Consider the following 15,037-nt stretch of genomic DNA (forward strand, 5'->3'; position numbering starts at 1 on the left):
GAAACGACGTCGTTTTCTATTTTGCAGGTCACTAGTGAAGAAAGCGACATGTCGTTAATTGTTAAACCAACAATCACAGAAAAATTTGCAGAAAAGCATCTTTTTGAAAAATATTAGCAAGAAAGCATGTGGAGGAAACATTTTAGTTAGTTAGACTGTTTTAAAAAAAAAAAAAAAATGGAACTTGAGTTTCTGAAACTCGAGTTCCAAGTTTTTTCACACGAAACTCGAGTTTAGGAAACTTGAGTTCTGTACAAATGGAACAGTTTCTTAAACTCGAGTTCCACCTTTTTTTTTTTTTTTGGTCCATGTCAAACTTCATCTAAGAGGAAATGGGTTGGAACTCGAGTTTGTTAAACTCGATTTTCAAAAACAGTCCAACTAACTAAAATGTTTCATCCGTATGCTATGTAGCAAAAAATTTTCTAAAAATCTATTATTTGGCAAATTTTGCCCAACAATCACAATTCACAAGTAGCTGCTGCCAAAGTTGTATTTGGTATTAATATTATGCTTAAATTTTTACCATATATTAATTATGTCCCCCCACACCCCCCCCCCCAAAAAAATGTCCATACTCGTGGGAAAATTTATTAAGTATTTTTGGAGTATAATGATATGGTAATCCATTTTCTCGTATTCATAATGAATTCTATCACGAGTACTTAATAATTACTTATTGTCAAGTTTAGTAACGTCAGCTTGTACCCAAGTGGGGTATTAAAATGGTTGAAAATAAATGTGAAATTGGCTTGGTTGGGATTGTGTGATCTATTAGTTTGGTGTTGACCTTAGCATGCTCCCTTGTCTTTAGGTTAGTGGAACGAACGCTTACTTAAGTATATATATATATATATATATATATATATTATTTCAACAACCCACCTCAAAATCAAAAACACACTTTCTCTCTCTTTATATTAATTTTCTGAACACTACTCTCTCTCTCTCTCTCTCTCTCTCTCTCTCTCTCTCTCTCTCTCTCTCTCTCGGTGACTTTCTAAAACTTCTTTCCTTTTCTCTATCGGTCAGTTTCTTCTTCCTTCCCTCTTTCTTCACCGGAAAACCCATAAAAAAAAATAAAATAAAAAAAATTCAAACTACCCTTCAATGGGTTCCAGTTAGCTTAACTAATAAAGCCTCTAATGGTTGAATAAGAGATCTAGAATTCAATCCTCGCCTACATCAAAAACCAATTGATGGCTTGGTTTGATAATAAATAGTTATCATCAGGAGTAGACGCCATAGGTTGAAATTCTCTCAAAAAAAAAAAAAAATCACTTCGACACAAAACACATATCAATTCGAGTCCATTTTCAGCAGTTTAGACAAACCTGAGGTTTGACTCTTCAGATTGGTTTTTTTTTAATCGGTTTTATGTTGGGTTGGGGTCTAACTCTTAGGGCTGATTTGGGTTTTTTTGAATTGATTTTATGTTGGGTTGATTCCTCCATCTTTTTCTGGACTGAATGGAGTTAGAGAAGAGAGAGAATCAAGGTAGACGAAGAGAGAGAGAATATATTTAAAAGAGGAAAAAAAAATTCGTTCTAAGTCCATTCCTACCCAACCCGGTTTAGAATATTCCCAAAAAATAGTATAAAAATTCAAAAAATTAAAAAATATCATTCCGGCTTTATTTCTAGCCAAACCGGGCTAGGAAAGGCTGAAAAAGAGGAAAAAAAAAATTTCCTTCCGAGTCTGTTCCTACCCAACCCGGTTTAGAAAATTCCAAAAAAATAGTATAAAAATTAAAAAAAAAAATCATTCCGACTTTATTTCTAGGAAAACCGGACCGGTAAAGGCCGAGAAAAAGAAAAAATAAAATTTTCGTTTCGAATCCATTCCTACCCAACCCGGTTTAGAAAATTCCCAAAAAATAGTATAAAATTAAAAAAAAAAAAATCATTCCGGCTTTATTTCTAGCCAAACCGAACTGGAAATGGCTGAGAAAAAGAAAAAATAAAATTTTCGTTCCGAATCCATTCCTACCCAACCCGGTTTAGGAAATTCCCAAAAAATAGTATAAAAATTCAAAAAATTAAAAAACATCATTCTTGCTTTATTTCTAGCCAAATCGAAATGGAAAAGGTTGAGAAAAAGAAAAAATAAAATTTTAGTTCCAAATTCGTTCCTACCCAACCCGGTTTAGAAAATTCCCAAAAAATAGTATAAAAATTCAAAAAATTTAAAAACATCATTCTGACTTTATTTCTAACCAAACTGGACTAGGAAAGGCCGAGAAAAAGAAAAAATAAATTTTTCGTTCCGAATCCGTTCCTACCCAACCTGGGTTAGAAAATTCCCAAAAAATAGTATAAAAATTCAAAAAATTAAAAAATATCTTTCTGGCTTTATTTCTAGCCAAACCGGACCAGAGAAGGCATTGAAAAAGAAAAAATAAAATTTTCATTCCAAATTCGTTCCTACCCAACCTGGTTTAGAAAATTCCCAAAAAATAGTATAAAAATTCAAAAAAGTAAAAAACATAATTCTGGCATTATTTCTAGGCAAACCGGGCCAAGAAAGGCCGAAAAAGAGGGAAAAAAAAAATTCATTCCGAGGTTGTTCCTACCCAACCTGGGTTAGAAAATTCCCAAAAAATAGTATAAAAATTCAAAAAATTAAAAAACATCTTTCCGGCTTTATTTCTAGCCAAACCAAACTGGAAAAGGCCGAGAAAAAGAAAAAATAAAATTTTCGTTCCGAATCCGTTCCTACCCAACCCGGTTTAGAAAATTCCCAAAAAATAGTATAAAAATTCAAAAAATTAAAAAAACATCATTCCGGCTTTATTTCTAAGCAAACCGGGCTGGGAAGGCCGAAAAAGAGGAAAAACATTTTTTTTTGTTCCAAGTCCATTCCTACGTAACCCGGTTTAGAAAATTCCTAAAAAATAGTATAAAAATTCAAAAAATCATTCCGGCTTTATTTCTAGCCAAACTGGGTCGGGAAAGGCCAAAAAAGAAGGAAAAATTTTTTTCGTTCCGAGTCCGTTCTTACCCAACCTGGTTTAGAAAATTCCCAAAAAATAGTATAAAAATTAAAAAAAACATCATTCCGACTTTATTTCTAGCCAAACCAGACCGGTAAAGGCTGATAAAAAGAAAAAATAAAATTTTTGTTCCGAACCAGTTCCTACCTAACCCGGTTTAGAAAATTTCCAAAAAATAGTATAAAAATTCAAAAAATTTAAAAAAACATTCTGGCTTTATTTCTAGCCAAACTGGACCGAAAATGGCTGAGAAAAAAAAAAAAAAAAAAATTCGTTCCAAATCCATTCCTACCCAACTCAGTTTAGAAAATTCTCAAAAAATAGTATAAAAATTCCAAAAATAATAAAAAAACATCATTCCTACTTTATTCTAGCCAAATCAAGCCGAGAAAGGCAGTGAAAGAGGGAAATTTTTTTTTTTTTTTCGTTTCGAGTTTGTTCCTACCCAAACTGGTTTAAAAAATTCCCAAAAAATAGTATAAAAATTAAAAAACACTATTTCAGCTTTATTTCTAGCCAAACCAGACCGAAAATGGCTGAGAAAAAGAAGAAATAAAATTTTCGTTCCGAATCTGTTCCTACCAAACCCGATTTAGAAAATTCCCAAAAAAAAGTATAAAAATTCAAAAAAAAATAAAAAAAAAACATCATTCCTACTTTACTTCTAGGCAAATTGGGTCGGGAAAGGCCGAAAAATAGGAAAAAAAAGTTTTCGTTCCAAGTCCGTTCCTACCCAACCCAGTTTAAAAAATTCCCAAAAAATAGTATAAAAATTCAAAAAATTAAAAAACATCATTCCAACTTTATTTCTAGCCAAACCAAAACGGAAAAGGCCGAGAAAAAAATAAAATAAAATTTTCGTTCCGAATCTGTTCTTACCAAATCCGATTTAGAAAATTCCCAAAAAATAGTATAAAAAAAAAAAAAAAAAAAAAACATCATTATGGCTTTATTTCTAGCCAAACCGGATCGGGAAAGGCCGAGAAAAAGAAAAAATAAAATTTTCGTTTCGAATCCATTCCTACCCAACCCAGTTTAGAAAATCCCCAAAAAATAATCTAAAAATTCAAAAAATTAAAAAACATCTTTCCAGCTTTATTTCTAGCCAAACCGGATTGGAAAAGGTCAAGAAAAAGAAAAAAAATAAAATTTTCGTTCGGAATTCGTTCCTACCCAACCCAGTTTAGAAAATTCCCCAAAAATAGTATAAAAATTCAAAAAATTAAAAAACATTATTCCAGCTTTATTAAGTCAATATGGTCAAGGAATCCTTAGTCTTGCATGTTTATTGACTCAAATAGATAATTACAAAATAATGCAGTTTGAACAAAATATTTTCCTTTTCACTTCCATCTAAATTCATAACATAGATAAACAAGGGTTAAAGGTTAAAAAGGCCAAGCAAATATATGTAACATGTTACTGTCATCAACACTCAAATGAAGATCCCGACAACTTTTCACTGAAAACCAGCACCATGTCCAGATAGAGGACCAGAACAAAAACACAGCAGCAGGAGCACCAGTAACCAGCAGGTCTCCATTAAAGCAGAATCACCCCATCTGCATTAGAACCTCGCAGATGATCACTGCTGTTCATCCTCAGGCAGCTCCACACCAAAACCCCCTTGCACTAGTCTGTAATACAAAATACCCATAGTTGCCATGCATGCCCTGCATGAGATCATAAAATATGCATTAGTGGAATTCTTGCATAAGTTTATCAGTAATTAGACCCAAGTAGTCATGATGATAATAATTATGATGACTTTCAAATTCAGTTCATGAATAGGATTGAGAAACAACATCATTCCTTAAGTTGCTCTACTAACAGAGTTAAAATTGTCAAAATCCACTCTTCACCATTAATCCATGTGAGAAGAAGTGGAATTAGTGCTCTAAGAAAATGGAATGTCGGAAGATCATGTAATAATTTGACTTCTAGAAACTTATCCTACGAGGTAATTTGGACTACTAAACGTTAGGCACAAATGGTATGTTGCCAAATGTATGCTGGTCAGCAGCATGCCCAGGCTTCACTATTAGCCCTAAGCATATTCCAAGCTCCTAAGAACTCAGCCACTTAAGTATAGTCACAAGACATCAATTTCTTGAAGCTATTGCCTACTGCATTTTGTTTATCCTAAAAAAAAAAAAAAAATTGTTCAAAAAAAATTACATGATTGCAATAACAAGCAGGATTTTTCTCGGATCCATCCTTGATGATCTTTGATGCCGCACACGACCTTCAGGGACATCATTGTTATTTGATGCATCTTTTCGTGGAGGTGCTGTCACTGGTAAGGTTGGTAATGCAGTAGACCAGAAAGGAAGCAAAGCTCTAAGAAACTTATGCCGGAATGGACCTACAAATAAGAAACCCACAGGAAGATGATGAAGCAATTCTGATCAGTCCCACAGAGGTGGATGGCTTAATTTGCAACATTTTCTATGAAAAATGTAATGATGAAGAAAGTAGCAACTTTAATTACTCCATCCCTTTTTGTTTTCCCAATATAAAATATCTAACTTTATAAGAGAACATCATTTAATGCTTTACATCTCAAAGAAAAATATATAGCTTCACAAAATTATCCTCATAAACTTCCAAGAATTTAAACCTGAAATATTGGGGATGTCAATAAAGTATTGACATATGTCATATGACTTCTAAAATTGAAAAATATTTTGGGACAGCCAAAGATGGAAATACTAGACAAACAAAATGGGAAGGAGGGAGTAACTAAGAAAATTATCTACTTACCCCTTTTACTATACTTTTTACGATTCCCATCTTCATCATCTGCATAATATGAAATTTCTGAGTTTTGTCGTTCAACATGGAAGGCACCCTTTCGTGTTGTAGCACCAGGCTGGAGTGCAATCATACCAAAACTATATGAGATTATTTTTTTTCCATTTCTTAGATGAATGAGCCTTTCAATTCAATTATTGTACAGAAATTAAAATATACATCGTACAGACATCCAACACATGCAAACCCATGCTAAATTGCAAATGAAAACACACAACACATTCACAAAGTCTGCCATTGGTTAGGATCTATAAGGTATTTCTCAGCTTTTAGCTAAGGCATCATTTGTATTAGCCTATCTTGAACATTTTACATATGATGTTTAAGACAGTTTCCTGTCATATATGCCAGAGTTATCAGCATTATGCTTTACTACTACTCCATGGCAAAAATGTAAAATTCTAAAAACGTTGCATTTTGAAAAGCTAAAAATTGAACAAAACAGAGCCTTTAGTCACTATTTCAGAGGCAAAAGTTGACCATAAAATCCTTTTACACCTACCGGGCTTGAGCCTTTCATAAAATTCCCAGCCGTACTAGGACCATCTACCTCCAGAATATCTGGAACTTTGGAAGATCCTGCTCCAGCAGCAGCTGAGTATCCTGCAATAACATTTATTTCATCTTGTGCTTCTAAGGGTGAACTTGCATTGTTGTCCATGCCTCCAAGAGAAGGTACTGCATTTAGAGGATCTGATGCAAACGCAGGAGGAGGACCATGAAATTCGGTTGCTGCCAATGAAACCGGATGACTTCCAAACAAATTCTTCTCCATACCAGTCTGCACAAAAGATAAAAATTACCAAGACATGACAAAATTTAAAAAGAAGATTAACCAGATAAATGATTCCAGCACTGATGTAGAGGGTGATAATCACTAAAAATACAGATATCAGACTATTCCTTTAAGAGATACATGCACTGCACCCTTCCTGTCACATAAAGGGCCGGGTAATGAATTGCTAGCTGTAGATATTTAGGGAAAATCCTGCTCCTTAACAAGACAGAAATTGCACCTGAAATTGCACCTATCAAATAAATGAGACTGTAAATGACTGATATATCTAACATTTCACCTAGCCACGTATAGGAGTTCCAGATTAGTGTCAAATGGAATGTGGTTACACATATACCTCTCTAAGTTGCAAGTTTGTGTTAATTCTTTGCTCTCATTTACACCGGAACACCTCATTTTCTAAATGACATTTTGTATATTAGTGCCCATGTCAGAATATTAATTCACAAAATATACCATATTTTTAAACAATTCAAGATTAAATGGATCTGAAACGCAATCTTCTGCTTTATTGGTAAGTTTCAAACGCACTCAATGAGTTTTGAACCCACATCCTCACCCTCTCCTTTACCCATTCTTATTGGAGATGGAAGTGTCATTTGAACTAGAACTCATTGATGCATCTTAAACACAATCCCAAGGATGAAAGAAATAATAAAATACTGCTTCTATACACAAACAAGTTGTACAACTCTTTTGTTTTTGTTTTTTTTGTTTTTTGTTTTTTTCAGATTTCAACATCCACAGCAGACACCTCATATTTCTTTCCTAGATTTCAACATTTACAGCAGGATCTGCAGAAAAAACCTCAAAGATTCATCAATAGAAGAAAATTTTCCACCCTAATGAACTGGAGTCTTCAAATGTTTCCAGAAACTAATGTCAACTCTTATTATATGATACATAGGATAAGTCAACGAGCAGGCCTGAGACTGGCTCAGCCTGAACGTTGGGCCTAAATAATTTTAGAGCCTGAGTAGATCTAGATCCCAAAAATAACAGCAAAAGTAATTATCATTTTTGTTGTAGATTTTTTTTTTCTTTTTCGCTGGGGGGAGGTGGGGGATAAGAGAGATGACAAATTTGGGTCAAACATTAGAAAAAATACAAGAGGTTTAGGTTCAACAGTTTTATAATTCAAAGAAGCTGCCATTGGGTACAGAGAGAGAGGAAGCAAATATAGAACTGTAACTCAGCACCCTTTTTTGAGATTTTGAGAAGAGAGCACAGTACGATGAAAGCTGTAGGCTGTGTTCAGGGGGGAGTTATTGTCTATCATTGGCCTCCATTGGTAGAATCAATCAGGGGCCTAAGAGGCTGCAGTTTACCCTATGGCAGAAATCAGTGGTTTGAGTCCGCTTATCTCCAACTCATGAACTTAGCTAATACAAAGTTATATGATAGCACCCAATTTTTTCAATTCGGCAGTTTGATCTATGATTTATCATTCATGGACATTGATAAGATACTTTCATAGCAGCACCTTAAGATGGCATAATCAAATTCTTTGATTGGTTCTTTCCGGGGAACCTTCTTTTTGGACTGATGGGGACAACAAACAAATTTTTTTTTTTTTATTATAAAAATATTATAACAAATCTAATTTATTCTTAATAATACTTAATTAAAATAATAAATAAATAGAGTGCTCCTATTCGAAATGCCTTGTGATCTTCAACCAATTCTGTGCTTCAATATAATTTCTTGGAGTAAGTGCTATAGCTTGTTTCCAATACTCAGCAGCATGGGGCTTAACATTAGGTTAAAGAAATGTAATCAAAGCCTAAATTTTCAATTCTGTCCAAGCATGACCATTAGTGAGCAGGATTGTTTGGCCAGGAAGGGCAGCAAACCCATGTTCAGGTCTAGCATAGACAATCCTACCAAGGGGAAGATTGGAAGAATTCCTAGGAGACACCCAGTAAACTTAGAAATTACAGAAGAGATAGTATCACAAAGAGAAGTCCACAGAAAATGAAGCAACTAGGGATCCACAAAATCATCTCCTTGCACATGAAAACAATGACATTTTGAGATGGAAGGGATTTCAGTTTCTTTGTTCTAAATCCAAAAGAAATACTTAAAAACACTTTAAACTCATGGACTGATTTGGTGAGTTAAGTGGGTGCCATTAAGGATTGGAGTTCACTTCTTAGCACCTCAGTATGTTCTTTACCATCAGGCATAGATGGAAATTCCTTAAATTTGGATCTCCTATACTCTTGAGTACATTGTTATTCATCAGCACAGGTTTAGCTTACGATGTATCTGCAAGACCCTATCCAAACGAGCATTGCCAAAAACTATGCCTAAAAGGCCCTAGTAGCTCACTGCTCTTAAGCACACCAACATAAGATGCAGCTCTCTTAAATTTGGGACTAAATCAGTAAGTTAGCAAAGAAGCCACTCTACCAAAGACAAAGGCATTCATATAAACCCAGGGTCACATTGTCTACAAATAGAGGGAAAATAAAAACGAAAGAAAAGGCAAGGCAGAGAATAGACATTTTTTGTTATTTTTGTAAGTACAGAAAAAATAAAATAAAAACTAAACAAGGTATCCTTTCCCTCCAAAATCCCTCAATTTGACAAAATTAAAATGAGGGGATTTGCAGGGATAAGGCATCCCCCTCTAGGAACAACCTTCCAAATTAAATTAAACATAAAGGAACAACCTTCCAAATTTCACCTAACCCAAACAAGCAAAACACAGGAGTCCACATTACCAACATGCCAATAGCTTGACCACCATTCTTAACATACCTCACCTAACCCAAAAAATGTAGATATAAATGATGCACTACACACCCCCCACCCCCCAAACCCCACCCCATTTAACATACACATGCAACACCAATTTGTCATTATTATATCACACCTTATCAAATTGTCCATTGTAAAAATTTTCCTCAATGTAGCTAATCAATTGAAAAACCACTCCTAGCACTCATTTGTCACAACCCACCGTCAAATCAAAGATAACAAGCTATATCAAGCCAGGATGAAAAGCAAAACAGAATGTGACCTGAACTACAGAAGATAAGACGAACAACAATCTATCACACTAAGAATCAATGAGCACATCAGGATCATACATGCCAAGGAAGTTTAGCAATTCAATGGAACAAGAATTATTGAGTAAGCATTAGTAAAAGTTTGAATTACTGAGTAAGCATTAGTAAAAGTTTACTAGACTGTCGCTTGAGTAATTCTGTGTGTATGTAAGAGTCAAGCATAGACCTTACCTGCATAATAGCTTCCTTCAGCAATGAATGAAGACGTGATCCTGAATCATGAACACTCTTAGGAGGCCAAATCTGCAAGAAAAGGGCATGTGAAGATGAACCATGCCAAACAATAAACATCGCATTAACAAAGTTCAAAATAATTCCATAATCAAAGAAAGTTGTTCAAAGCTAAATAGATCAAGTAAAACACCACAACTAGATGGCAATGTTTACTAGTTACTGAGTATTGACCAATTCTAGTCATGACTGACAATTCATCACAAGTCAATTTGAAAAAATTTGTTAACAACAGTAACAAACTTCAATCATTTTAGGTTTTCATGATCCTATACTTTAAGACATGAATTTTAAATTAAAAAAAAAAAAATCATATGAAATATGGAAATTGATTTAATTAACATTCTAAATCTATCAATTATTTGCATAAATATCTTACCAAAGTGGAACATGCAGGACACACATATCCAGCTGGTGCTGTATGCGAAGGAAAACTTTTGATATGTGAAACCAAGCAATTTGTGTGTAAAACATCTGAAGCAAAAAATCAATGTACATTACGTTGTGCACTAAGAGTTCAACAGGCTTTCTTTCAGAGAGATAATTTGCATGTCAGAGGCAGTAACTATATCTGCAAAATCACATACGCAAGCAACCCAATCGAGTAGTTTGAGGACCCGTCCCCTCTTCAAGTGCTACTTGACACTGGGAGCATTTATTTGGCCAATCATATTCTGCATCTATTACCCATTCTGAGTAAGTACGGACCTAGAAAAGACAACCAAGATAAATACAGCTTAGGCCCTGAACAACCTTACAACATCATCAACGAGATCTTTTCATAATAAAAATATACAAATGCACGTACTTATCCCTATTGTGCAAACATATTTTATACTGATCTCTCTTTTTTATAAGTATTTTTTAACCGATCTCTATAAAAAATAGCCACAAAAATAAATATGATCAAATTGAATATTCATCTCTTCCATGAAATTCTAGCTCAAAGTAGCATAAAGTTGATCCAACATGGAAAAAAAGGTAACGGCATAACAACTTATATCAGTGATCAATCCAACTGATGTAAACTAGAAACCACTGCAAAAGGGAAATAATGTCTTGGAAATGTAGAATATTTTCTGTAAAGTAAAAGAAAACAATACATAATGAGGTAGATTTAGGACATGAATTCCAAAGCAAAATCTTTAGAAACAAATGCAAAGTGAGCACCATCAAGACAGTTCTGTAACATGAATATAAAAACCCTACTAATATGAGGACTATGAAAAAAAAATACAAAGTAACTGGGAATCAGTATCTTTCACTCAAATTAACACCAAAGTATACTGTTCATACGTATGCACAAATTTGCCTCAAGAAAAATCTTAATTATGTCCAAAATGAAGAAATTATCCACACAATGATTACAAAAACCATCACTAACACAATACAACATGATGAAAGGGAAAGAGGAGAGATCCTTGCAATATATTCTATCTGGGTATATTAGGGCCTGTTTGGTATGCAAGTTCAAACCACAGTTTTCAATGAGTGCTGAAAAATGTGGGCCCAAAAAAAAAATTGTATTTGGTAAGAGGGTTTAATAAAGAGTGTTTGAGTCACAGTTCTCAAAAACTATGAGACCCACAAAAATATGACTCCTTACATAGAGCAAATGGCTCTATTCTCTCTCTTTCACACGTTTGTCTCTCTCAGAAATGGCTCTCTCTCTCACACGATCTGGACTCTTTCAACTTTCTCTCTCTCATGCGGTTGAACCAGAAAATTTCTATGGTTGAACCAGAAATTTTTAGATCAGAAAATTTCTCTCTCTCTCTTGTGGTTGAACCACAAAATACCCAAAAATATCTCTTTCATGATCTGTGCTTGCTAATGTGCAGCACTTAAAAGTTGATACAGCTGAGCAGTTCAATTGGGTTGAAGGGTCGGCTTGACAGCTAGAGTTGAGGCTTGGGGCTATGAGCATGGATGGTGGATGCTAGAGGCTATGAAGAGAGTGGAGGAAGAGGTGGAAAGGTGCAGTGGTGAGAATGGTTTTGTGAGTTTTGGTGTTGGGTTAAAATTGTGAAAGAAGAAAGTGAAGGAGATGGTGTTGATTGAGAGAGATGAGTTTTGGGTGTTACTGAGTTAGGATTTGTGGGATTGATGGGTCTAGAAAGACAAGGAAATAATAGAGAGAGAGAGAGAGAGGGCTGTTGCGAGTGAGTTTCTTTTTTATTTTTTTAACTAACAAGGTGCTGCATTTGTCAGCGAAAATACCCACCTTTTATTAAAAACACATACTCATACCAAACATATAATTGTGTTTTTGCAGTTTTAAAAGAATGTTATTAGAAACATGAAACCAAACACATGTTTTGCATTATAAGTACTTTAAAGTTTTAAACAGATGTTTTCACAACATTTTTTAAACCACAATTTTCACATCATTTTGAAAACTATTGTTTGCAATCACATACCAAATGGGCTGTGAAGAGCCCTTAGAGGGTATCCTTTTTTATTTCGACCGCAACTTAGGGGAAGATCCGAAGATATTCACTGATTATAATCTGAGAAGAAGAGGCTATACTATATTGGATTGGTGTTGCATGTGCCAATGTAGTGGGGAGATGATAGACCACTGTACATTCAAGGATTTTGAGAGCTTAGGGAATAAGCTTCTAGCCTCTTTTGTAGGCACTTTTTTTTATTGGTCTCAAGTTTGGGGATTCACATCTAGTGATTCTATTCCGATGTATATAGACTACCTTTTTCCTTGTACATAATTTCTTGTTTGTAATTCTTTTGATTATTTCATGCCATTTTTTGCATGAAGTAGTCGTTTTTCAATAAAAACTATTCTTACCTATCAAAAAAATATTCTATCTGGATATGCCAAGCTAAATTTGGCCTACAATGATAACAGAGAATTTCAAAAAGAAGAATCACCTATTCACCCATTGAGTTCAACACATCAGAAGGTCAAAAACTGTTCATCACTTTGATATGCTTTCTCCCTCCATCTATTGACCTCTTTTCCCTAAATTTAGTATCATGTCTAATCCCCTATTTCAATCTCTTAAAATCCCTTCAACACACAAATGCTAATACTATTAAAATTCAATCACATGATAGCATTACATACGAATAATGAGAGCGCCACAGCTAAATGCTAATACAATTAAAACAAATTTTAAATACAAAATAGAATAAACAGTGTAACATGATTGAGTTATGAGCAATGAATCCAATCCCTCCCAAAGTAAGATAACAATAAATGATAATAATACTAATGAAAGCAACAAAAATAAATAAATTTACCACGCATATTTGGTGCTCCGGAAAACACATGCATTCGCCACAAACCGGAACCTTGTGCACGTAACAATACAATCTGGTAGCCTGAAAAACCAAACCCCACCACACACATTATTACCCAACATACATTCCCTACTTTCCCAATTTTAATCAATGCACAAAGAAACAAGCTTTACAAGAGAGAGAGTCCACTTCCAGCTACAAACACATTGGTAATAAGCTAGCTAGCAATTAACAGAGTTCAGATAGTGATTTACAATGTAAACCCAAGAGGGAAAAACTTAAAATTATTCCTCGCTTTTCATTTCTTCGAATAGAAAATTGGAATTGAGCTACGAAATTCAGACATAGAAATGAAAATTGGGAAAACGACAATTTGTGCAGCTGATATAGATCGCGATAAATTTCAGATTTCAGAATTGGATCCGATCCAAAACCTCAAAAAAAAAAAAAAAAAAAAAAAAAACGATCAGAGAAAACGAAATATGAGAAATTGAAGCAAATACCTTTCGACATTTGCAGACCACCATTGCATTGACCAGTGCACAGTGTCAAATTAGCCTTTATTGCAGATCAATTTTGGAGTGAGGATTTGGGGGAAAACTATTAGGGTTTATGGATAAAACGCAAAAGGGTCTGAGAGAGAAAGAAAGAGATGAGGGATGAGTCACTTGAGTGAATGAAGAATCCAGGTCAGTTGTAGTTGGTGTCCAGATTTGCAGTGCTCCTCATGGAGATCCGTTTCGGTTTTTCTCTTTTCATTTTTCTTTTTTAATGGATTTTTAATTGCGTGTGAGATTTCTGCCCGTTGTTGTCGTCGCCGTCGTTTTGTTTTGTTTTGTTTTTTTTTTTTTTTTTTTTTTTTTTTTTTTTTTTTTTTTTTTCTTGAAATGGCATTTGGTTATAATTCTTGTTTAGTACACTTTTTAGCAATAGAAAGGAAATTTTTTCAATTAATAATTACAGTATTTTACTTTTTTATAGGACTCTTTCGTTTGCATCTAGTACAATAGACACTGTCGTGACAGGTCAGTGCAACTGATACTAAACCTAAGTTTTGCCATTTTTTATATGTAAATACGACATTATTTTAAACTTATAATCATTTATAATATTAGTTCTTTATTATTAGATCAAAACACCATTATTTTGCTATTACTATGAGATTCGTATTTTGTTATTATTAGCTATGTTACTTATGATAATTGGATCATATAGACACCTACGAAACCATCTACCATGGTTTTGCCTAGTCTAACAACTGACAATATTGCTTTTACCCATACCCTATTCTGGATCTAGATTTGGGGTTTGCCTTTTGAACACACATCTGAAGATGTTGGAAGAGAAATTGGTTGCAAATTGGGTAGTGTTATTGAAGTAGATAAACGGTCTTGGCAAGCAGATTAAGCCAAGTTCATGAGAGTGAGAGTAAACTTGCCGATTGACAAGTCTTTAAGAAGAGGTGGAAACATTGCCATTGCAGATGGTGAAAGATTTTGGGTCTCCTTTAGGTATGAAAGGCTCCCAACGTTTTGCTATGTTTGTGGTAAAATTGGACATGATGAAAAGCATTGCTCAGTAAAGCAAGATGGCCAGCAAGTTGATCGTCAATACGGAGAATGGCTTAAAGCTGGTAGTACTAATAAAGGGGGATTTGAGCATAAAAGATCCATAAGTAGCAAAAGCCAAGAATCCACAGATGAAGAAAACATAAGGAGGAGCTGGGCGGAGGAACCAAGCAACTGGAGAAGCTTAGTTCAAATGGTGGGTGTAGGAACCGAAGCACTACAGAGGTGCCAAAGTCAGAAGGATACTGATGTTACTATGCCAAACCCACTGGTGCCGAAAAATCTGGACAGATGGGACAGT

The 15,037-nt window shown here is 34.5% G+C and overlaps 1 protein-coding gene across 1 annotated transcript; it reads right to left on the reverse strand.

Moving 5' to 3' along the window:
• Window positions 1-4,249: 4,249 nt before the first annotated feature.
• Window positions 4,250-13,988, reverse strand: LOC115968484 (zinc finger protein-like 1 homolog). The gene is made up of 9 exons (XM_031087893.1): window positions 13,672-13,988; window positions 13,169-13,249; window positions 10,495-10,615; window positions 10,287-10,381; window positions 9,848-9,919; window positions 6,309-6,587; window positions 5,756-5,864; window positions 5,171-5,357; window positions 4,250-4,665 (listed from the first exon to the last, which is right to left on the reverse strand). Exons 1-9 carry the CDS (start codon window positions 13,693-13,695, stop codon window positions 4,578-4,580), a joined length of 1,056 nt encoding a protein of 351 aa, XP_030943753.1. The 5' UTR covers window positions 13,696-13,988; the 3' UTR covers window positions 4,250-4,577.
• Window positions 13,989-15,037: the final 1,049 nt, after the last annotated feature.

Source organism: Quercus lobata, chromosome 11, assembly GCF_001633185.2.
Source record: "Quercus lobata isolate SW786 chromosome 11, ValleyOak3.0 Primary Assembly, whole genome shotgun sequence".
In the NCBI taxonomy this organism is placed as follows: Eukaryota; Viridiplantae; Streptophyta; class Magnoliopsida; order Fagales; family Fagaceae; genus Quercus; species Quercus lobata.